General features: G+C 35.3%; 1 protein-coding gene across 2 annotated transcripts in view; it reads right to left on the bottom strand.

The window, feature by feature from the left end:
* Window positions 1-8000: 8000 nt before the first annotated feature.
* Window positions 8001-24485, bottom strand: part of PGR (progesterone receptor) — a 37680-nt gene continuing 21195 nt past the window's right edge. For both annotated transcript variants that reach the window (XM_032197686.1, XM_032197696.1), the window contains 5 exons: window positions 20198-20500; window positions 18864-19008; window positions 15742-15872; window positions 10643-10800; window positions 8001-8511 (listed from right to left, as the gene is read on the bottom strand). In XM_032197686.1, the coding sequence (XP_032053577.1) occupies window positions 8356-8511; window positions 10643-10800; window positions 15742-15872; window positions 18864-19008; window positions 20198-20500 (893 nt within the window). In that variant the 3' untranslated portion in view covers window positions 8001-8355. The remainder of the gene's footprint in view (window positions 8512-10642; window positions 10801-15741; window positions 15873-18863; window positions 19009-20197; window positions 20501-24485) is intronic.

Genomic DNA, 24485 nt, shown 5'->3' with positions numbered 1-24485 from the left:
GATGTGCACATGGAGTACGGATAATACCTAGGCGATCAATTGACAAGAATGAGGACATTCAGAACAAAACCGAAACATCACTTTCAGGATGTACTGTATTACGTGGAAATAGCATGGAAAAATATCGTTGTTGTTGTTGGCAGGGTTGACGCCTCTCTGAGATCACATTAGCTTTATCGTGTGCCCTGAGCAAGGGGTGACATCTAAATCACCAGTCCAGACCTGAATCAGTTTTCTCCCTGGCTTTCTTCCCTCATGCTCCCTCAAAACTAGAAGGTAGAAAGCCAGGCTTGAAAATCCTGGGGCTGCCCAGCAGCAAACCTGTGGGGCTGGTGCCTTTGCTGGGCTGAGGGTCCCTGTCCTTGCCAGCTGCTCACAAAGCCAGAGGCAGCAGGCTGGGACATGGGATGTTTATTTTTGAGTGTGGACAGGCAGCACAGTGCAAGGGTCTCTGCTCCCAGTTCAGCACCTGCAGTGAGCACTGCTGTGCAGGCAGCTCCTGTTTTTCATATCACATATTCTTTTTTTTTTTTTTTTTTTTTTTTTCTTCCGTTTAATAGATGTCTCTTCCACAAATAGATGTGTTTGTGCCAAAAGGCTGGGACTGCACTGTGACTTTTCAGGTTTTACATACTACCAGTATTGGCAGTTTGCAATGCTTTTTTTTTTTTTTTTAAACTACTACTTTCCATGTCAGAAAATAATAATAATAATAATAATTAATAAAGCATCTGTCTTCCATTCTTTGAGACATGCAGAGTGCTTGGATTGACAAAATCATGGCAAACATTTTCCCCTCCTATATAGGTTTGAATTCCTTAAGCCAGCAGCATGTCGTCTCTCACAGGGAGCTGCCAAAGGAACCCAGTCAGAACAGGCCTCCCTGGAGGCTGCTCCATAGAGGCCCCATGAGCAGGAGAGGCTCTGCCGGGCATTAGTGGCTGCAAACCACCCCCAGCTGCTGCAGCAGGGCGCCCTTCTCCAGCCTCACTTGCAAGCTGAATGCTGCTTACACTGTAAGCACAGCTCCAGTTTGTTGGACACAACACAGTGTAGCTAGACAACACCTTTACAAAAATACTTGAAAGCTGTTTCAGATGTACAAATAAAGAGATGTGCGTTCCTCTTCACTGGAAAATTCAGGAACCTTGTACAAGTCTTTTTTAAAAAAATAAAAATAACTGCAACAAACCACGAATTGCATCCATCCCTCTCCTGAACATTAAATACAGAGAAATGTTAACACCAGTCCAAGCGTGCCTCAAAGTTAAGGATTATTTGGATTTCTACAGAACATTCCATCCAGGATTACACAGCCCCTACCAAGTGCTAACTGCATAGCCCAGGAATCCTGGGGAAAGAAAGTGTGGAGGCTGGGGGAGGGAGAATAAACATTTTATAAACACGGGAACCAGGACATAGAGGGTGTGTGACATTCAGAATGCACACAAGATTGTGTACTGCAAGAGTCCACAGCCTGGTTTTTAACCCCTATGTTCTCTTTTTCTCTGTAATGTAGTTTTTCTTAGAATTAACGGCTATCTTCAGGGAAGGCTTTAAGGATAATTTAAATGCAAAATCTTCCTAAAAAAATATTATCAGATTTTCAGACTTTTTTTTTTTTTTTTTTTTTTTTTTTTTTAATACCCAATGCTTATGACCTTGCTTTGTGAGCAAATAGACACATGACCCCTATTTCAGTGCTTGACTAAGGTATCAGTTTCTGCCTCCCAGTCCAATGTAGGCTGACCATAACCATCACTACCAGCCTCAGGGAACAGCAAACCCAGTGTCATTGCTGCTGTGTAAAATTGTAACAGGTGAATCAGCCACTGCACAATATGACTATACTGAGCTTTGGGATACAAAACTTACAGTTATATTTTTCAGTGAAAAGCCTTGTGACCCTCAGTTGGCCAACCCATGGTGTGTGGTGATGACAGAGCCAGAAGACGATGCTCTCATACCCTATGCATGATGCCGTCACAACAGGCCCAACCCTGACCCCAGTGACCCAGCCTCCCTACCCCAACCCCTTGGCCATTTCAAGTAATGTGAAACATTTGACTGATTCTGCTGTCGCATTTCTTCTATTTAACAGTGTATTATTTTTAGCAAGTATGTTATACTTTGCCTGCAAAAGAATATGCTTATGTAGAAAGCAAAATCCAGATTTTATGATTACAAAAGCTTCTAGGATCTGGGAAAATGGTTAGGAACATATTATTTCCTCTACTGAAGTCACTATCCTGAAGGCACAATACCACATTACAGAGATGGTAAATATTTCTAATAAAAGGATGGTTCCTACTTGTAGCAGACCACCACCTACTTGTCTGTAACATTTCAGTTCCTTCACTAAAAATTGTGATCTTAACTTTATGTGAGCTACAGGTGAAAACTCAGTGCATATAATTCATAATGTTGCACAAACAAAGCCATTGTAACTTTGTAATATGCATTTATTTATGCAAAGCATAAGGTATGTGGACTAATAGCAGGGCCTTCCTCACACACAGCCTCACAGACACACAAGCAATGTTCTTAACTTGATGGTGTTGCAGACGATTAGTGCCTCAGACAGGACAAAAACCAATGATATGAGGTATAAAAGCATTACTGTGTTTTTATCTAGTGTATGAAAAAGAGGCATCCATGAAAATGGTACAAGCAAGAAGGAATGAGCCACTTACAATTGTGTCCAGAAAAGTCTCATCTGCATCATACAAAGATCTCTGCATGAATCTACCTAGTTAGGTTAGACTCAATGGCAAAAGTTAAATTTATTATGCCCATCAGATGCTTTTTATCTGCCCCCCTCCCCCCCCCCCCCCCCCCCCCCCATTTGAAAGTAAACAGCTTGTAGAGTCACTGATGCAGAGTTGGAATTCCCAGAAATTATGTATTTCTTTTTCCTCATCATAGCAAAACAAGTTTGTAGTACTAGCCTGGCTGGGTGGATATTTCAATTGAGCTGTGGGAAAATGCAATAGAGTGAGACTATTTGAATGACACTGTGAGAACCTCCTCACTGATCTGCCTGAATGCCAAATTGGTGGAACTATTGTACCTGGAGAGGTAAAAGGGTAATTTAGTTTTCATGGTCAGAAAACCATGATCTATGGCTAAAAGTCTTATGATGGCATTTTAATAAGGAGCACACCTTACACCGACAAGAAGCTGAAATGTTGATGAACTAGAATTAAAAGAAAGTTCACCACTCCTTGATATGCTTTATACATGTAGTCTTTAAACACCTTTGTGCACAGTACTAAGGGCCCAACACAGGAAAGAAAATGCCTAAATATAAGCAAAAAGAATGCATGTAACGAAAAAAAAAAAAATACATGTAATACAAAAAATACATTTATTTTGTACACAGTGTACTTATGCACATGAGCAGTGCAGCTGCTGCGTTAGGGATTCATTTCCAATAGCAGTGGTGCCTTATGAGGGTTATTTTCTCTATGAGGTATACATACACCTAAATTTTATCTGTTATTATTACCCATGCAGTCACTTTTACTGCATGTTTCTGTCCAAGCATCTGAAAAACTACAGTATCATTCTGCAAGCAAATAATGTCAATCTAACAAATTAATAGCATTCATCTAAAACAAACAAACAAACAAAAACAAACAAACAAAAACAACATAAATTTTAACATAAAAACATCTAAAACATGACTTTTTTTTTCTTTTCATCTTCCAAAGGGGAAAAGAGAACTAAATTAAAAACAATTCCTCTGTTCCAAAGTCAGGTCATCATGACACAAAGCAGTACAAACCAATAAATCTAGCAATGCTGACAATCCACTCTGGCAGTATATACACAGGCTTTTGAGCCATGGAAAGTTGGGAGGGCTTTGGATATTGGCTCTGTGGCTGCAAGCTGACTTATCCAAAGGAAAGAAAGGTCGGCATGCCATGGATGGCATGCGAGACAAGAAATGCGCACTTGGAGCCACATGGTGCGTGGGTGGAGCATGGCCCTGTGCCCTCCTGCTCCAGGGGGAACGCAACTGGAGGGCTGTGCAGGTGGGAAAGCATGGGGAGAATCCCTACAGGTATTGCTGTTTGTGCTACCAATAACTAGAACAAAGATTTGTGTATAGACAGGAACACAGTAAAGCAGCTGAGCTTCCCCATAAATCCGAATTATTAGCAGATGCTCTGTCATAAAACCACGGAAAGTTTTTGGATGAGTTCTAACTTTAAAAAGCCAGGAAGTTTAATTACTGTGATTTGTCCTAGTGCCTGAAGGATTGACCCTTGCTCTTTAAGTATATTCAGGGGAAGTAAAATCTCTTTCTTGTCATCTTGTAATCCCCCTAGACATATTTCTGTACGTCAGAAAAAGTCAAAAGAGTGCTAAGGTACTAATGAAACTGGACAGAAAATACCAACTGAATTCTCAGCTTCTCTTGTTTGGATACTACATAGGCCAACAGGACTGCAGTGCAGCTGCAGGAACAGCTGGGGTACCAAATCTTCACTTCACTCTGCACACATACAATGAGGGGACTCTGCAGTCCCATGAAATCAATTGGACTTGTCTCAGACTCCATTTCCCTCTGTCATGGATGAGGTGCTAACAAATCAACATTCCCCCTTCCCTAAATGCTGGTCAGAAATTTTGATCCTGCTAGGATCTTGTAAATAAGTCTTTGACCCTTTTGTATTTCTTTGACATCAGCAAGTGCAACAGCCAAACACCTCGGTGTGAGAGCTTGCCAGTACTGGAAGTCTCCTGTTCCCTGTCCTACACAGGGCGCTGCCACAGCCAGGCAGTTTGATGCTTGAAACTGTCATAAAAATCTGCAGATAATGTGAGAACATGATGCCGCTACCAAACTGTAGAAACCTACAGTTTCTACAATAGTAGAAACCAAAGCAGAGCACTTCGTGCTCTTGCTATTGTGCTTCATGTAAGTATCAGCAGAAGGATATGCTAAAGGCCTTACATCAAAAACATATAAATTGTACAGAATATGAGAGGCTTACCTTCAGCCATAGTTGACATTATTTAATGTAAGAGGACTAACTTTTAGTGCCAATTAGACAGGAAAAAAAAAAAAAAAAAAAAAAAAGGCTGCAATTTGCAGAAGACGCCAAGCTCTCTAATTAGTGTAACAGATATAATATTTTTTAAATGTAATTGGGCACTTCTTAAATGCCAGAGAACAAAAAAGTTCATCTGTCAAAACTTATTTCTGGTATGCAAAATGCAACATAAGATCCAGCCTTGTTATGCCTTATTCAATGTATAGAGAAGCAGTGCAAGTCGCTTTATTTACACCTGCTTGTCAATCTCAGGTCAAAAAAAGAACCCTTAATATTTAAATTAATATTAATGAAGTGAAATACGAACAAATAAGAAGACTCTTACTCTTCAAAAATATATATATATAAAAGGAAAATTAGTTTGTTGATAGCTCTCTGGGCATCAGTCCAGTGCTGAAAAGTTGCACTAGATGAGATTTATATAGGAAAGGAAATAATCTCGTGTCTTGAATACTGATAATGGCATCTGTGTAATCTGAAGCAAACGATTGCATCAAAATGGAGACCATAGGTTCTTTTATAAACACCACCCAAAGATGAAAGATCTTAAATTGAAATACTTTTGTCCAACTTCAAACAATCTAGTAGTGAATACAGGATTTTCAAATGATATAGCAGTCAGATTTAGTCAAACTTGTTCTGTCTTACGTAGCACATTATTTAACAGAACCATGAAGTTCTGGGAGTTTTTTCTGTGAGTTACAGATGTTCAAGAAATACAGTTTGAAAATGTTGTAACCTTTGCTATCTGTTCCCAAAAGGAATCTATTCATCCTTTTTTATTATATCTTTGAGACAAATATAGAGCATTTCAGTCTGATCTGCCATATCTGTGGGACACAGTGACATGGCAGACACGTGGAACACATTTTAGGGATTGAGTAAAAGGCAGATATTGGTTCATCTAAACCATTTCTAAAACAAGCATACTACCTGCTCCATTTTGTAATTACAGAATTAGAGTGTTGAGGAATCATCTTTAGTGTAGGAAGTTTCTGTTACAAGTTTAATCTAAACAGCAAAATAGGAAGTCTATTAATTTGATGGTAAATTAAATGACAAAACTTAAATTCCCAAAGAATGCATGAAAATACAGCTGCTACACAAAAGCTGAATGGAAATGGACAACTTTTTAACTGAATGTAAGTACAAAGAAAAGTAAAGAAAACAGAACTTCGGTATGTAGAAACAAAATTTTGTGTTATTTATTAAAACATAATTGCTTTAAGGATCACAGTTAAAAGTCAGACTGTATTGAATAAAAAAGAAATAGCTTGTCTCTGGGCAGTTAGAAATTATGAACCTAGTAAACTAACACAAAAGTCTGCTTAGACCATTTTGCCTTGGGCCACTTCTTTGCCCTAGCTCCACTTTTATTTATTTATTTTACTACTATATGGGATATTTTTATTCCTATTCATAATGTAGCTTTTTCCTGGTGGACCTTTGCTTGCCTGACAAAAATTTGTCCGTACATAACAAGTTACTATCAGCTGTATACTACCCACACAATGGATGCATCCAGCATCTAGCAGGGGAAGAACAGTAGAATATGGCCAGCAAGTGCTGAAATAAGGCTTAATTTTCCTACATTGCTAGAGAACTTGGGCATTGTTTTTAGTGACTGACAAAAATTTGCCATGTATTTGGCTGGAGCACCTCCCCTGTGAAGACAGGCTGAGGGAGTTGGGGCTGTTCAGCCTGGAGAAGAGAAGGCTCCGGGGAGACCTTACAGCCGCTTTCCAGTACCTAAAGGGGGCCTACAGGAAAGCTGGGAAGGGACTCTTCATAAAAAAAGTGCAGTGATAATGGTTTTAAACTGAAAGAGGATAGATTTAGATTAGACATTAGAGAGAATTCTTTACTCAGAGGGTGGTGAGGCCCTGGAACAGGTTGCCCAGAGAAGCTGTGGATGCCCCATCCCTGGGGGTGTTCAAGGCCAGTTTGGATGGGGCTTTGAGCAACCTGGTCTGGTGGGAGGTGTCCCTGCCCATGGCAGGGGTTGGAATTACATGATCTTTAAGATCCTTTCCAACCCAAACTATTCTGTGATTCCGTGTGAATATATCAAGAATTTACTACCTCAAATGCATGAGTTGTTTCATATCCCTATCAAAGAAAAAAATGCACCACATTATCATTTTTTAGTCAAGTATTTCTTTTCCATGATAAAACATGACGTTCTTCTTGAATGTATAAAATGTATAAAGCTAATTTAGCCCAACAGCTCTTACCATTACCCCAATTATAGCAGCATGCCTTTAAAGTATAAAATATGTAGCTTTATTAAATGATATTAAAATGAGCCTGGTGTGTATCAAAATGTTTGTAGTCATATTTCTTTTTGCATTTAATCTCTCTATAATTTGCTGGTAATGTTTGTTTGAGTATTCAACACTGGAATTCAAAACATTAAGTTTATTAAGAGTTGTAGTGAGTGAAAACATTTCTATTTAAAGTTTCTGAAATACACAATTTTAAAGTTGATAAATTTAAGATTACAACTAAGTGATTTAGCTTTAATAAGTGCCAAACTTCTAAGGAAAAATCAAACCAAAGCTGAGTGGGTTTGCATACATTATTTCTGGTGTAATATATACTGAAATTTTCCTATGCTTTCTGTTTTTGAAGAACTGCACTGAATGATGCAGAAAACATCATGCTGAGCTCAGAATTTCAATACAGCAAGAGCACAGACAAGAATATGAATCCATACTCAGTGGCTTGCACTTCAGTTACTCATGAATGTACTGCAGTGATGTCTACTTAATCTTGGACAGCCAACTTTAAAAGGATGTTTCTGTGAGGTGGATTAGTAAATAAAAAAGTGAAATATCTGTGAGAAAATGTAGGTAATAAACATTTTAATTCCTTTAAAATCTTTAGGATTACACACATGCCCACATGTACCCATGCACACAACGTATTAAAGTAAAAAGTTTACACCATGTCATATCAGAAATTTGAAAGTGTGCAATATGTAAGAAAAATGTGTAAGATAACTGTTGTTAGAAATCTGAAAACTCTATTCATTGTCATTCTTATGCACATCTAAAGAGCAATCTACTCAAGTTTACAAAACATTTCTTATGGCGGTTGTGATTTGTGCAGTTATGGAATCAGGAACTCACAATATGTACATCGAGCTTAAATGGCTTGTGTATGGTACAAGTATAAAGCAGTAGGCAGGGTATGACAAATGCACTGAAGTCCTAACATTGCAAAATCTTGATCAAAATAAACAAACAAAAAATGACCCAGAAATCATCTCTATGATAAGAGAAAAGACATTTCACTTTTTGTGAAAGAGAAGAGGTTTCACCATCCCTGCTAAAATCTTGGGTAGCTGGGCAGCAATCACCTCTGACATCATCTCGGGGAATTCAACACTCAGTGCACGGGACTGGAGAAATGTGTTCAGACAGAAGAGATGGAGCTGTTTCACTAGCTGGAAGTAATAAAACACAAACATGATAAATAAGGCTAACAGTAATGCAGCCAGATAAACATGCTGTCAATCACTTAGCTCATACATCTATCAGATGACATTATATTCCATCCTCTGCCAATCCTTGAATCAGTAATGAAGATAATTTGTCATTCCCTATTAAAATATCATCCCAAGGTAAAAATCATAAATATAGCTAAATTGCATGTCCTATAAAAAGAGGAACTCACTGGCATTAAAAGGTGGAATCATCCTCACTCATGACATGCACCATGATCAATGGCAGGTACTAAAAAGCATTCGATCTTTCATTTTATCCTCACGTACAACATGTCTCAATGCCTTGCTTACTATATGCTATTCAAACATTGATCTGAAGTCAGCATTTACCACTCCCTTGTGAGGTTTTCCATGGCTCTGACTATGACCATACCTAAGTGTGCTGCTAACATTAAAATTAATAGGCCCCTGTCCCTTGAAAGCAACTGCTAAGTATATGTACATACAGCCTCTCCAGTGAGATGGTCTATCTGGTATCTCCCATCTCTTTGTCAGATACTCTAAGGAGCGAACACTATTCCAACCAACTAACTGGTGGATATTTTGCAGTAAGTCTCACTTACTTGCTTCCATCTAGGCTACTTTACTTTTCTTAAGTATTTGAAATTAAGAGATTGACTCTACAGACAGCTCAAAGAGTTTTTCTCTAGACGTTGAAATTCAAGATTGAGAATTCTTACTAGAGAGTAAGATAGAACTTTTATCCCCCCAAAAAACAGATCCATTTGTCAGATCACAGATTCCTGAGCACCTGGCTAGCACAAGTAGTATACTGTCCAGGAATTGTTTTTGCACGTAAAAGCTGGCTGACTAAGCTCCAGGGAAGGGTTTAGCAAAGACAGTTCCAAATGACAACAGGAGTCTGAATACCGGTAAATCTTAAAGTTAGGCTTCATGTCCTCCCTTCAGAATATTCTATTGTCTAACTTCACTTGTAAGGATGCTTTTACCAGTTGTCTCATTCACCGTGATCTGGTATCTGAGAAAATATAATAGTTTAACAGTGAATGTGATTCCTATGGATAATAAAAGTTCATGGACAAGTTTGAGCAGTGGATCAAAGGATTGTGGACTAACTGGTTAACCACATTGTTACGTCTCTTGACTTCTATAAATGGGATCTTCGCTTTTTTTTTTCTCCCATCAGAAGGAGGAATTAGTGACAATGGAAGCTTTTGGATGAAAAAATGAATGTATTAAAAAAAAAAAAAGTGAAATAAAACACAGATTTGCTAAGTGAAGAAGAATACAAACAAGCAAAGACCTCATCCTTCCCTAAACTCCTTGTGAGTTCCTCACAGCCAGCACTGAACTAAAAAAGCACTTTTCCTAAAGTATTTTAGCACCACTCACACAGTCTTTGCTAAGACTTTCGGAGTATTGCCACATACCTCTGTTTCTTGCCTCTCTTTCAGAGATACATAAACCATTAAAAAACAATATTCAAATGGGTAAAGGTTTATAAAGAGTGTCATTCCCCAGTTTTAGTGGATGTTGAGCCCATAAGATATGTGCTGGATTCTCAAGGATGTGGAAAGGATTCAGATGCATCTTTTAAAACACTTATGAATCTCTATGACACCACTATTAGAGCTCTACAAGATAAGTCAATTCCAGCATATAGATAGATAAAATACAACATAAAATACACATGTAAAAGTAGTTGAATTGAGGTTGTAAAATCAATCTTAGCTATCTTTCACTAATTCTTAGTAGCCCGACTTTGAAATTTGAATTGCCTATTCTTTGCATTTTGTAAATATTTTCATGAAAACTTACACACAAACAGACCCCTACCAATGATCTCAAGTGTACTAGTTACAGAAATAATGCAGCAAAGTGGTAGCATTCAAAGGCCTTTTTCTCAGACCCATATATATTGTATACTATACAATATATATACAATACATATTGATTATTAAATATATAATTATTCACACATTAAAGGAAAACTATACTTACAACATTTTCAGTTTAGAATTGTTAACTAGCTAGTTTCTATAAAATTACTTTTAAAAAATTCTAGTTCCTTCTGACCTAAAAAGCAAAATAAATTAATAAGTAAACTTACATCATGCATGGAATCCATCAGTTTTGTAAGTTGATAGAAACGTTGGGAGTTGGCCACAACGCCTTTCTGGCGCAAACCAATTGCCTTCACCAGTTCTCTAATGTAACTTGTTCTCATCTCGTCAAATTGGCTTTGACTTCTTAGACCTTCCAAAGGAACTAGAAAGAAAACAACACTTGTGTTGCAATTTGTTCTGAAGGCAACAAGAGAGATTTAAAGTATAGGAACAGTTTATGGTGCATTTCACAATATGCAGTGTAATTTGTTATTATATGCCAGATACTTCTTCCTGTCATTTAGCTACTCCAGAAACAGTAATACAATTAGTTAAAATGATGTATCAGCAACAATTACTCAATTGTGCCAACTTCTGATGTCTAGAAGTAGTTTTAAACTTCAGCTATACCTATGTGCTGAAAAGAAGATGGCTAAAAGAACCACTCCTGCTCTTGAGGAAATATATCATGGGCTGGCTCATCTCATACTAGTCAGCCCTCCTTACAGCATATTTATCTTAGATCTATCTGGAGTGCCTCAAAATGGAGTCAAGGAATGAACTAACAACTCTAAAGTAATGTAGACAGTAAAGCATCCAAGGCTCAGATTTCCTGTTTGGGCCTCTTTTCACTTAACAAAATAGATGAACACTCAGAGTCTTAAATGTGAATATTTTTAAAGAGAAATTAGCAGGGAGGAGCAACTCTTCTCTTAATGGTCTGTTGTTAGGATCAAAATGAAGACATGGAAAGAACACCAAGAAATTAACCTTTTAGTGTCTTCTAGTGGTAAGACTACTGATAATCATAGATTATAAACTTTGGCACCACTGTAAAGAAACAGGCATAAGTTCTAGACACTATATTCTTGACATGGTAGAATGTAGTTTTTAAGTCATAATTTTTGAAGGCAACTAAGAAATGAAAACTTGAAAAATGAAACTTGAAAAAAATATTCCCATCTGGCAATCAAATCTAAATGCTTGCTTCACTAAAGTAATCACACGTTAAAATATGCTCTGGATTCAAATATTTGTTTTTTTGAAAGAACTGTTAAATTCCTTCCCCTTTTTATTTTTCAAATAACTTTTCACACTGTAATGTCACATTTAACATTTCATATTCTGACAGCAAGTTTATAGGGAAGGGCATTTCAGAACATAGGCATCTCCATCTGAGCTGGTTACCACACCTCCCTGTATTTTTAGTGGGGAAAGTCAGTTCAGTATAGAGCATAAGATACACTTACTGTTTTAGAATTAGTTTTAGAAAGACATGAATTTTGCTGTAGAGATGCTTATTTCTCTCCACGGACTCTAAAAGAATCTCATGGGCTCACATAATTAAATAAATCACATGGTAGGCATCTAGTATACCTTCAATCTAGTCATGGTAAGTATCAGGTCATGACTTGATTTCATTTGAATCTCTTAAAAAAGAAATAAATGGAAATGTGCTTCATAATGACATAGAACTATTCAACACTGTAACATCTAATGTTCAGGTGATTTATTGAATTCTGAAATTAAAGAAAATAACTGTGCATGCTGACTCTCTGTTACAATGCACAGTGTTGTTAGATATCTAAGAGTGAAATTCTAAAAACAGAAGCTACCCAAAAAGGAGATGGCTGCACAGGAGTTGGACCTATGCCCATTAACTGAAAGGGAATTAGGTAGTAAGGCCTGCACTGAGAGAAGCACAGCTCTTCCTTCAGAAGCCATAAACTCTGTTCTGAAATCAACTGCCTAAGTCATGTCTGGTTCCTCAGGAGAAGTAAGGGGGAAAGAGAGACATTTCACACACACATTAAAATTAAGAGTTGCCCTCACCTCGAGTTCAGGGACAGCTGACAAAGCAAAGCTCAAATCTCTACTCTACTCTGATTTAAGCAGAGGCCTTGTATTTTGTAAGAGAGTGCCCAAGAAAGGAAATAGTCCACTTTGCCACAGATGGCTTTTGTCAGTATCTCCTCAGACAACTGAATGTCTGAGAGAAGGAGGGAGACAGACACATATACACAGAATAGCAAGCTTACTTTCAGACAACAGAAATTGTGATTGCTTCGACAAAAACAAAGCTCATAGCAACATTATCTAATAATAGTCCGGCTTTTAGGGATGTCATGTGTCATGTTAGATTTCTTTTGGCAGCTGATGAAGATGAAATGCTGAGCTACTTGTTGAGGGTCTGAATAGAAAAGTTCTGTTTTATGGAGAATACAACTTGTTTAGAACTAATACTAAGTGGGGAGCAGTAGTTATGTTATTGAAAAAGATCATAATTTTTAAAGCCTGGATGGTTCTGGGGATGTCTAACAGCAGAATTACAGAAAGGCATTCTGAAGGAATTTAGGAACCTTCTAAGCTAGATGAATGCTATCTTTGATTTAGGTCTCTAAAACACCAATTAAACCTTACAGTTGCCTTGTTAATTGAGTTAAAGAATTCTTCCAACAATGCATGGCCTGTTACCCCAGAATTCTGTGATAGCACAGTCACATACCCATCTAATCATTAAAAAAAAAAAAAAAAGCCACTCTAAGATATTTATTTGAATGAAAAATTACAGGGTTTTACATGAACAAATTCAGTTTAAGTACAGATAGCTCAAATGCTTCTTTTCCCTGAATATAAGTCAAGAACGCCAGCACTTTTATTCACTGGCAATAACCCAGTCAAAATCTTATGCAGCAAAGTTTTTGTAATTCCTCTAAATCAAAAAATCTGAACATTGGAGTTAAAACTGACCTTGCTATGAGATTATTTCTCTTTTCTGGCATAGCTCTACTTTCATAAACCCTGTTCATTCTGAACTATTCAGAGTACTACTTCCTTGATGCATGTGGCATCTGCTAGATGGAGTACTGTTGAGAACTTCAGGGAATTGTAACAGCACAGCATATAAAATGTGTAAATATGTAAAGCATATAAGGAACTGTAAAATGGAAACAATTATAGAAAATGAAAAAGTCGGTCCACGTTTTGCTATCACTACTTCTACTTTCAAGACAGCTTTAAAACTGTCACAAGTGCAGTGAAAAAACTAAACCACAGCAAACTCAGAGGAAAAAGGTAAAATTTAAAATAATGTTAAAACTTAAGTTGGGGTTTCCATTCAGAATTAAAAATGTATTGATGTTGACATTTATGTTTAATACAAATCACGTTTCTTTAAAATGATACAAAAAGTAAAACTAGTTCATCTAAATAATAAATTAAATAGAAGACAGAATGAGAGACTAGAAGTTCAGACTTGATTTACTGTTAGTATATGAAAGTTTGAAATGGCCATACTTTCACATTTGAAGAGGATTAAGGTGAATAGCATGACTGAAATAAAAACAGTCTTAAAAAAACACTTTAAAGCAACAATCAGGTTATATGGTTTTTTGAACACAGTTTTGTGCAGAGTATTGTATTTATACAGTACCAAACGTTTACTAAATGTCTCAGCAACAACGGTTAGGTGTGTTCCTTTTCCCAAAGATCTGACAAATTGTTTTTTCCTATAAGACAATAAGTGTAGGAGAGAACAAAAAGCAAAACTTATCAGCACAGGTAAAAATACTTTCATGTTTTTAAAATTAATTTCTTGCATATATATAAACACATGACCTTAAAAATGAGGTTCTGAGGGAAATGGATAAAGAATAGTAGGTTGATGAATACTGTTACTGATGAATACTGAATACTGATCCGCTCTTAACTGAGAGGGAGTTGACCAGTGCAGTATTTTTAAAAATTTCATTTGAACTTTATTGTATGGAAGTGGAGAGCTGGAATGTCACAAATGTACCAACATTTCACTGAAATTTAAGACTTCCCTCTAAAATTCACATAGACAAGAGAGTTCAATAAGTGATGGAAAGGTGGAAAATGCTTAATACATTCAAAAAATACATTCAAAACCTTGATGCAATTCCAAGAAAGCGACTGCAGTTATCAGAGATTGACTAATCACAGAGATTTTTGTCCACATTATTTTTATTGCTTTAGCAGAGTGTATGCTATTTTGTTATTATTTTAGTAATTTTCATATTCATATGAGCTAATTCTAATCTTTACTCCTTGTGTTCTGGTGTTCTGCTGATCAGAGGCTTTTTTAAGCATGAACTTATGCAAATAACAGCCAAGTAAAGTTTAAGAGTGAACAAATTTTAGTTCTTTATCTTTTGCTGAGCCTTTATATAGCCAAATAGCAGGTTATGAAGGACTCACACATCTCTTCTACCACTCAGTAAGTATGTAGAGAACCAAACTTAAATGTTTGGTTCCCCTTCTAGTTCTAGGAGGTGCTTAGGGCTTAGTTACTAATAGCAGCTGTACAATTTAAAAACTTTCTTGTTGGGGACTGTTTAGGGCATCAGCAGATGTACTGATGTTTGTGTTTTAGAAAAAGCTTCAGAAGATAATTTTATCAACTACCACATCTTCCAATTAAAGTTTAATGTAATGCTGTATATGGTATTCTTACAAAGATGTGTATGATTGAAGTGAGCAGACTGTTCTCAAGCAAACAACTAAAAAAAATCTACTTGTTTATAGCTGTGCTAAACCTCTATAAGTAAAAATAATAATAAAAAATAAAATAAAATAAAAAATAAATGGTAGCATTGTTTGCCATGTCCACTCTCTTAATTCTTTTGAGTAAGCACACTTTAACTTCTTGGCCAGAATAAAGCCCTCAGTCAAAAACCTGAAAAATAATTAAATACATATAGTTAGGTATTTCTAATATAGAGGGGGTGTAGGGCTTATAGGGGTTCCTTTATCTGTGTAGAGTCATTTAAAGTGAACAGCTTTCTGACAGCAAATCCATATACTTGCTTTGAAAATATTTAATACAATACACCAGTATTTGAAAAGGGATCTAATATTTCCCCAGTGCCTTTATACAGTATAAAACCAATGATGAAACACAGATTATTTGTTCCTTATAAACATTACAAGCATACTTTTAGGTCTTGCAATACTAACGTTTTCCTCCTAAAGAAGTTTTCCATTTGTTTAGCCAGATAGCTCAGCAATTGTCTAGTTAAACAATGTTATTCAAAACTAAAATTTTACTAGTGATATGTTACAAAGAAATAAAGGAACTTACTTGTATTAAGAAGTAACAGAGCTTTCATACATAGGAACTCTTCTTGGCTAACTTGAAGTCTGACAAATTCCTGTGGGAGTTGCCACATGGATAGACACAGTGAATAGAACGATGATTCTTTCATCCTCTGTCTTACACCCAGAAAAGGGAAAACAAAAGGAAAAACAAAAATGTGAAAACAAAGAAAAGAAGCAGCTCAGCTAATAGTTGTTTGAAGTAAGTGTTTTGTTAGCAGCTTAATTATCACATTATTAAAATTAAGAGAAATATAAACAATTTTCTATTTTTTTGGTACCTATACTAGTTTTTTAATCATAAGGAATATGCTGCTGTTTTGAATGTTAAAACTCATGCAGTTGTAAATAGTCCATTTCACAAGAAAATATGTAAAATTGTTCAGTCTTTTGCAGCACTCTGATCTTACTTTTTGAGATTTTGGTGCACTGGTTATATTTTATTGAATATATTTATTGTGAAGACAGTTTATAACTGAAATGACTACAACAATAGCATTTTGAAATTTGTAAACTAAACAGAATTCATTGTACGTTCCCCTGAAGATCCAATAAAATATGATAATTTTAGAAAGCTGCATAATGATCCAAATAAATTAGGTCCAACAACATGATTAAATTTTGCCCCACTCTAAGAGACCAAAGGTAGTCTTATCACTTGTTACAATGGGAATTGTAAACCTAAGAAATTCAGACAAGCATTCCAACCTGACTGGATATAGTACTCTCAACAATAGAAATAGAAGATATTTTCAATGAATAAAAGACTTTTCTCAAAGCATTGAGGGTTTCTTTGTTTGTTTGTTTGTTTTCTTATGTTATTTAAAGTGTAATTGCTATCTTAAATGATTTTTTTTTTCAGTTTTCTACATCTGAAATTTTGCACTGGGTCTCCAATGACTTAAAAATGAAATTTTGATCTGTTAGATCTCATAGGATTGTTTATTTCCATATTCAGTTTAAATCTCTCTTTCTATATCTGATATTCTTCTCTACTCATAAGCAGTATCTTAGATGAGTGATAGCAGATTTCAAGGTACACTAAATGCTGTTCATACCCATATTTTTAGGCACTGCAAAATAAAAGTAACAGTAAAGCCTTTTGGTGTTTTAATGTTAAGTCATGAAATCATTGTCAACCTAGCACTCCTAGCCTTCTTGGTCTGAAATTGATGCTACTGAACAAGTCGTTCTCACAGAGAACTCTGGATAAATTCACTAAATGACAGAGTGGCTGCAAAACAATCTTTGTAATGTGGTTTCATGGTCATTTTCAAATAACTTAAGTGTGTGTTGCCACTGTAGAGGGAATTTTTGTTCTCTCTTCCCTCTTCTAGGTGTGCACTCCTACTCTCCTGGCATTACTGCCTGCCATGTCGTGACTCAGACTGGGGATGAGCTCAATTGGCTTTTTTTTTTTCCTATGGCATTTCTAGAACATATAATTTCTTTATCTGTTTTACAGTGCAGACAGATAGCAAGTGAAACAGTTTAAGTGAAATTATGAGCATGCGTGACCAGGGCAAGGAGGCAGACAGCATTGACATTTCTGGTGGTGTTCAGCAGTTACTTTTTCTTAAAGTGATCATGGAAGTACAGCCTTAGGTATCACTGTAGACAAGGAAGTGGCTTACATTATACTGCCTTAAAAGATAACTTTTTTTTTTTTTTTTTTTTTTTCTCCCAATAAACAGTGGTAGCTCTGATTTAGTGTACCAGTTATTCTTCCTGTCCAGCTCTTTGATTATAACTTTTTTAACATGATGCTGATGAGATATTTTACAACCAAGAGAAGTGTATGTCGGCAGTTCACCTCTTTCTCTAGGTAAATGGTATTCAGCTGCAAACGAGAAGCTGTCTATGAGGAATTATAATCAGGTTTAATAAATCTCAACCCTCTTCTAGAAGAAAGAACTTAAATTTTTTCTTCATAAGGTGGCAGCAGTGGTATACACACAGGGTAATGCCCCATAACATGCTATTAGTTCCTAAAGCCATCTCATATTGGATTTCTGAGTATATATCAGAGTAGACTAGGATACAGTCCAAAGTTCACTCAGTCTCATCCCTTCAAACTGTTTCAATCATACAATAAAATTAATATACATGGGAGATGAAAGAATTCATTACTCTGTAATCTCACAGTGATATACAACTATCTGGAAGAGAAAAGATCAGAAACTATACAGCCTGCTCCCCTGAATATTTTGTATAAATAACACCACTCACAAAATTCTGGATGTCTATCAATTTCAAATTTGAGTGCCTAGATCTTCTCAAAGTCCACCTCTTAACCTTTAAACAGATATGACTTATGAGAAAATATGTTTAACTTTTACTTCACCTCATACGAGATTTTTAGGATCTTAAAAATAAGAAAAATATATTAGGAAAAAAAATACATAGGAAGACAACATTGTTTAACTTTTCCTGGAAGATTCCCATGTATAGTAACTAAAATTAAAGCTTTGATAATACTAAGATGCAGAGCTGAAAAAGATTGAAATTAAAGTTATCTGAATTCATCAGCATAGTTAAGGAAAATCCAAACCAAAATCCCACTCTAAAATCAAAACAAAAGAACAGTCTCTAATATTTTATCTTTGATCTTCACTTTTTCTTGATAGATTATTACAATTTTATAACATGAAATGTACTTCTGAAATTCACAGTTTTATCAGAAAGTGTCAACACTACTTTAGGCTATATACAAACTTTTGGCAAAAACCACCCAAACAACGATGACCAAAGGAAATCCCACTTATTTCCATTTATTGAACATGAACTCTTGTCTTATTGAGTTCACATAAATTTTCTGACAGTATCACTCTTAAAAAAAAAAAACAAAACAAACAAACAAAAAAACCAACTCTTAGATAATTACAATATTATTTTATATGATTAGAATATTTATTTAATATAATTACAATATTACTCCTTTTTTTTTTTTTTTTTTTTGTGATGATGTGATCAGAGGACTTCCCTCTGCTGTTAATTTTGAAACAGAACAAATAATGAATGAAATCTTGGCCTCAGTGAACTCACATTCTCATTAACACAAACAAATCAAAACGTCATTCATATTGTGCAACAGCAGAGTCTACTTACTCATTTAGAATCAGATCTGGTGCAAAATATAACATCTGACCACTGACATGTTTGTATGATCTCCATCCCATTGCAAAAACCATTAGACTCATCCAGGAATACTGGATGAGAGTTATCTGATCATCAATATGTAAATTCCGAAATCCTGGAAATAGAATTAAAAGATAAAATACTTTATAATTTAGACATTTAGACTTTAAATTTAGGCAACAGCTAAGTAGATGTTCTGAAGATTACAGCTTTGGGCATAAACTATAAAACCAGGAACAGTTAGAAAGATGAATGCTTTTGAGGGTGTAGCTGTCAGAAATTTGTGAGGTTTGTATAATCACTGACTTAAGTGTTCTTAACAAGAGATACAGTTGTAATACAACAAACATCCACCTATTAATATATTTCTTCTGTTTAAATCCAGAGAAGAATCTTCATCTGTGGATTTGACAATAACTTTTGCTCTTTGATATCTTTAAAGATTGCTATAAGGTATCAGAGACAATCTAACAGCTTCCTGCCACCAAAAGTCCTGTTCTTCATTACCTGGTCCTGTTAACCTCCTTCAAGCCAGCCATTAATGCTATGCCTCAGTTAACTGGTTCAGCTCATAAAGCATCAGAAAATCAGACGGTAAATAAATAAATAAATAAATAAAGGTTGTTTTCTTCTCACTTAATGAGATGAATCAGTTCAGCTAAGAGGTCTGACAAGCCCAAGCTGTAATGGGGAGGAGCAGCAAGTGGTATCACACTTTCCTGCAGCAGTGAGGTGTCAGTTCAGCTCACATATTTCCAGGCTTTCAGCTTAATATGTTGTTTTTTATAGATTGCAGAATCAGGCTCCTATCACCAGACAGAGAACATGGACATATAAATATGAGTTGCTTTTTTTTTTTTTTTTTTTTTTGTAATCTTTGTTTCTTCATAAATTCAGTTGCTTCTTAATACTGTTCGTCCCTGTTTCTTTTTTAAAAAATAAGAATGAAGAATATGCAGAACTCAATTAAGAAAATAAAAAAAAAAAAACACCATAAGAATTAATAGTAGAGGAGGAGGGGTTAGGATGGAAAAGCTGCTATAATGGTGGAAAAATAGGAACACTCTGGGCTTTTTTTTTTTTTTTTTTTAATAACTCTAAATATGCTTTCCTTTATGAAGGCCCTCCTATTAAAATGTATTGGATTAGTGCATGTATTATCTGATGAAGTGGAAACTTAATCCTTTAACAATTTCTGAAGAATTACATACCATGCAGACAATAAACAAGCAATGTTCTCTTTTGACTGCTCGTCCCATGACACATTTGCTTAACTAGAATTCACTACATGTAAGTGTTATTACCTGGTAGCAATTTTGACCACTTGACTACACAAAGAAGTTGCCTCTCACAAAGATGATTGAGACTGGTCAGCAAGGAACTTGGTGTTTCAGGTTTTGTATTGTCATAACCAGCATAGACAACTTCTGGCTCAATGCCTCGTAAAACACTTATCATTGGGGGAACAAACTGTATTTCTTGATTTGGAGAAAAGGACAGCCTTTGGGTTAGAGATTGGCTTTCATCTTGAAGAGTTGCTGGCTGCTGGAGAGCGACATCTAATGTTCTCACAACCTTAACTTTGTTAAACTTTTTAAATTTTCGACCTGAAAAAAAGAAAATCGTTAATTTGTTAAAAAGAATTAAACAGAAACATCACTATTTTCCAGTAGTGCTAGATTACACTTTCCATCTACACTAGGAAACTAAAATTCTAAAATTGTTTTCTGAATAAGTTTCCTATTTGTTGAGTATTTATATAATTAAGAAATAATCATGGAAAATTCTTAAGAGTTTCTTCCTCCATATCCTCCTCCCTGCTCTATGAGATGAATGTCACCCACCCATTAAAATTATTGCATGAATTCTAGGTTACAGTAACCTCAGAAAGTTTTTTCTGGTTCAGTTCCCACTGTTCCATCACAGGCTGACAGCTGAGCCAGCTGGCTCTACATTTCAGTTGCTATTCAGTGTTAATTAAGGATACTGTTTATTTTTTCTCTCTAACATTCAAGAAGAAAAATGCAAGTAAGTAATTATTAGATATCGAAATTCCTTTCCTTCAGTTCCATAAAAGCATTTCAGTGTCATGGCTAAATTTTATCTTGATAATCTTTAATGTAATAATTTTATATTCTTAACAAGAATGAAAATAGAGTTCGAAGGATGAATGAAAATCAACAGATACTGTAAAAACATGCTAACACTTAGAAAACCCTTCGCTTTCTGCAGTGCAATTCTTATATCAATACTGCAGTTGAATAACACTAACAACAACAACAACAACAAAAAAGGCAAAACAAAACAAAAAACACCACCTTGAACTGCTTTCCCAAAATAAACGCAAAGACTACATCTGGTATGTCTGTGTAAACATACATAGCTCTAGGTAGCAACTCTTCAAATTTCTTTCATGGCAACATGCTCGCAGTGCACCATATGGACACAGATCAAAGGCAACAATGCTCAGAAAGAACATGTTTCAAGGAAAAGTCGCACCCATGTAGAAATCCCTGCATGGAACACATTCCCTCTAAATATACCCTCAAAGGTGAAATCTGTTGTTAGATCATTAAATTCCTCAGTTCTGCCAAACGTGTTTTCCTCAGTGAAAAAAGCATGTCATAACAAGTACAAAATGCAATAAGGTTGCCGATACTTATGATCTGATTTAGATGACAGTGAAACAATTAAAGAGATTCAGGGTGACTGCAAGCAAATGGTAAGTTATTCTTCCAAGAAAAATAAGAAGCTTACATGTTTCAACTTTAAAAAACACAGCAAGGAAGAAGAATTTTCTGCTCCAAAAAAAAATGAGAAATCACCTTTATATTTTTACTTAAGGTTGCATACTTTACAACAGTAGAAAAAGAGATGCACCAAATTCACTGGCTGAAAATAAAATCCTTGACTATCAAATTGCTGGACCATTGAGAAACTGCCTTTTAAAATGGCAAAATGCAAAAAACACCCTAAAATTTACTTTTGGAGGTGAAAGGTAGTAGAATTGTAACAGTGTGCTTAGTTGAATTGAGATTCCATTTATAATATGCATATCAAATTATCTTCTAAAAAATAGTACTTTTGTTTTAAAGTGAAAGATTATACAAGGGAAATAGAGCATCCTAAAGAAATGAAACAGAGTTATATGAACCCATGCAACCTACGCACAAAAGAGGCTCTAGGACAGTGGAGTAAGGAAGCACACTTCAACTTCAGCATGTGATCTGAATCCTTTCTCAACTGGTCACGAAAGGAATGTAGAAACATTAGCATAGTCAGACTTATCAATTACTTCCCTCCTTGGAAAGTTTCTGTCTCTTAAACTACATACTAAAACAGAAGGCTTCAATAAAAGTAGCTTTACTTAAGAGCATGTCTATTCCATTTTCTTCAGATGCTCCCATATTATACAAGATAATAAATTTTATGAAAATCCAGCATCTCCATTTTGGAGTATCAAAGATGAACAATTAGAGAGTTACACTGACCTCATCAGAACATCTATTAGTGCATTAATAGTATAACATCAAGCTAGATTAATACATCAACCATAGGAAGATTCCTTGTGTTTTTTCTACATATTTTATACAGTCTATGACTTTGATTAACTACTCTTGATGCCTGCTGGCATAGCTGAAGCCAGAATGAATCCTCTTGTTTTTGAACCAGACAGCATTAAGCAGATGAGTGCAACCCAAAAAGTTAAAATCTGCTTTTAAAAAAAAAAAAAAAAAAAAAAGAAAAGAAAAGTGTTTAGTGTTTTCCTATCACAAATATGCATACTTAATCATTAAACAATAAATAAAAATTGTATACAAAATGACAAAACTTCATTTTAAATTAAAATAGTAGTTAGAATCCAGAGATAAAATAAATACTAAAATGCTAAACAAAATTTCAAGAAACATGTTATTAATAGCATAAATAAGAAGGATAAGCTCTTCAGGAACAGTCATTATCCAATGAAGTCAAAGGTCATAGTCCCACTGACTTGAGTGTGGGTTTAATTAGTTTTGTATGAAGTGTCCCAACAATCTTATGTTCATTTTATCACCTGAGGTAAGGATATAAATTCTCCTGATCAGTGACTCCTTCCTAATGAACCAAACGCCAGCTTATACCTTACACCTTATATATCTGAACCAAACCAAACCAAACCAAACCAAACCAAGCCAACCAACAAACCAGACAAAAAAAAAAAAAAAAAAAAAAAAACAAAAAAAAAAAAAACAAGGCAGCATGATAATATCTCAAGAGATCTAGGACCAATTTCTACCATAACAAAGCTATATATAGACCTAAAAATGCTGGGAATTTCCTACTAAGTATTGTTTAGGTATGAAGGAAAGCAGAGAAGGAACAATTAATTTGATAGTTCATAAATTATGATTTCAGGTATTTTCTGAAATAATGGTTTCAGATACTTTTACAGTTCAGAGAACAAAGAAAGAAAGAAACCAAACAGAGTACTTATCACGTGGAAATGTTAGTAGTTAATAAGTACCCATGTTTCCAAGTGATTGAATGTATCTGAATTAATGTTGCACTGACTTGAAGAATTAGTTATGTGTTTATTTCTAATTATGTTGCTCAACAGCCACCAGTAAAGCAACCTCACTTGTTACCTATCTACTGGAAAGGTGACTACTGATAACTCACAATAAACTTTCCATCTACCACAAGGAGACCATGTCAAATTAATGCAAACTCTTAAGGACATAAGGAAAGCAACAAATATTTGACTACAGCCTAGTTTTTCAACTGCAGTTTACAAAAACATTCATATAATTTCCTGCTTTAAGATAAACAAATGCCTCTGCTAACTCTTGTAATATAAAAAGAATACTAATCCACCCTGGCAACTATTCATCTTAGTATAAAACCAATCTGCACATTTAAACAGAATACCTTTTCTTTGTAATATTTTTATTAATTTGTATTAAGTAGGATAATATTTACTGGTGGCCAGTCACTGAAGCAGCTTCCTGCTACTCACAGTTCCCTTACCCTTGATTTATTACTAATAGAAAGTGATACTGTATTTGTATACTGCATGTATAAATAGACATAACAAGACATAACAAAATTAATATCTATTTTATCTCATTAACAAATACATTATGATTTTCTCCATAATACATAATTCTGTATTTTAGTATTATTTTAACTAGTTATACAGAATCAAGCAGCAAATCAGACATGATTGATAGTGGAAATTTTATTTTAAAATGGCTCGATTTCTAGTAAAAGGCTAACATCTCGCTATCTTTTCCCATACCCTCTAATCAGGTGGAAAACATCAACAATTTATTATTCTTGACAGAACACTATGGCTCCGACTTTAAGGTCACTGTGCTCTTACGTTTTGTGTAGAAGAACAAGCTGTGTACACCTTAGGAGGGTGTATACAAAATAGAGGAACAAAGCAGAAAAGCAGAAGTAATACATCTTGATTTTAATAAGCCTTTTGACACTACCTCATAAAATATTACCTGGAAAATTAATTAAGATTTGTCTACATCTAATCACTGCAATGTGGACTGAAAGCTGACTGAAACAATGAATAATGTGATAATTTAGCAGTACAAC

This window comes from Aythya fuligula, chromosome 1, assembly GCF_009819795.1.
Source record: "Aythya fuligula isolate bAytFul2 chromosome 1, bAytFul2.pri, whole genome shotgun sequence".
NCBI classification, from domain to species: Eukaryota; Metazoa; Chordata; class Aves; order Anseriformes; family Anatidae; genus Aythya; species Aythya fuligula.
This window is presented reverse-complemented; position numbering and strand designations above follow the sequence as displayed.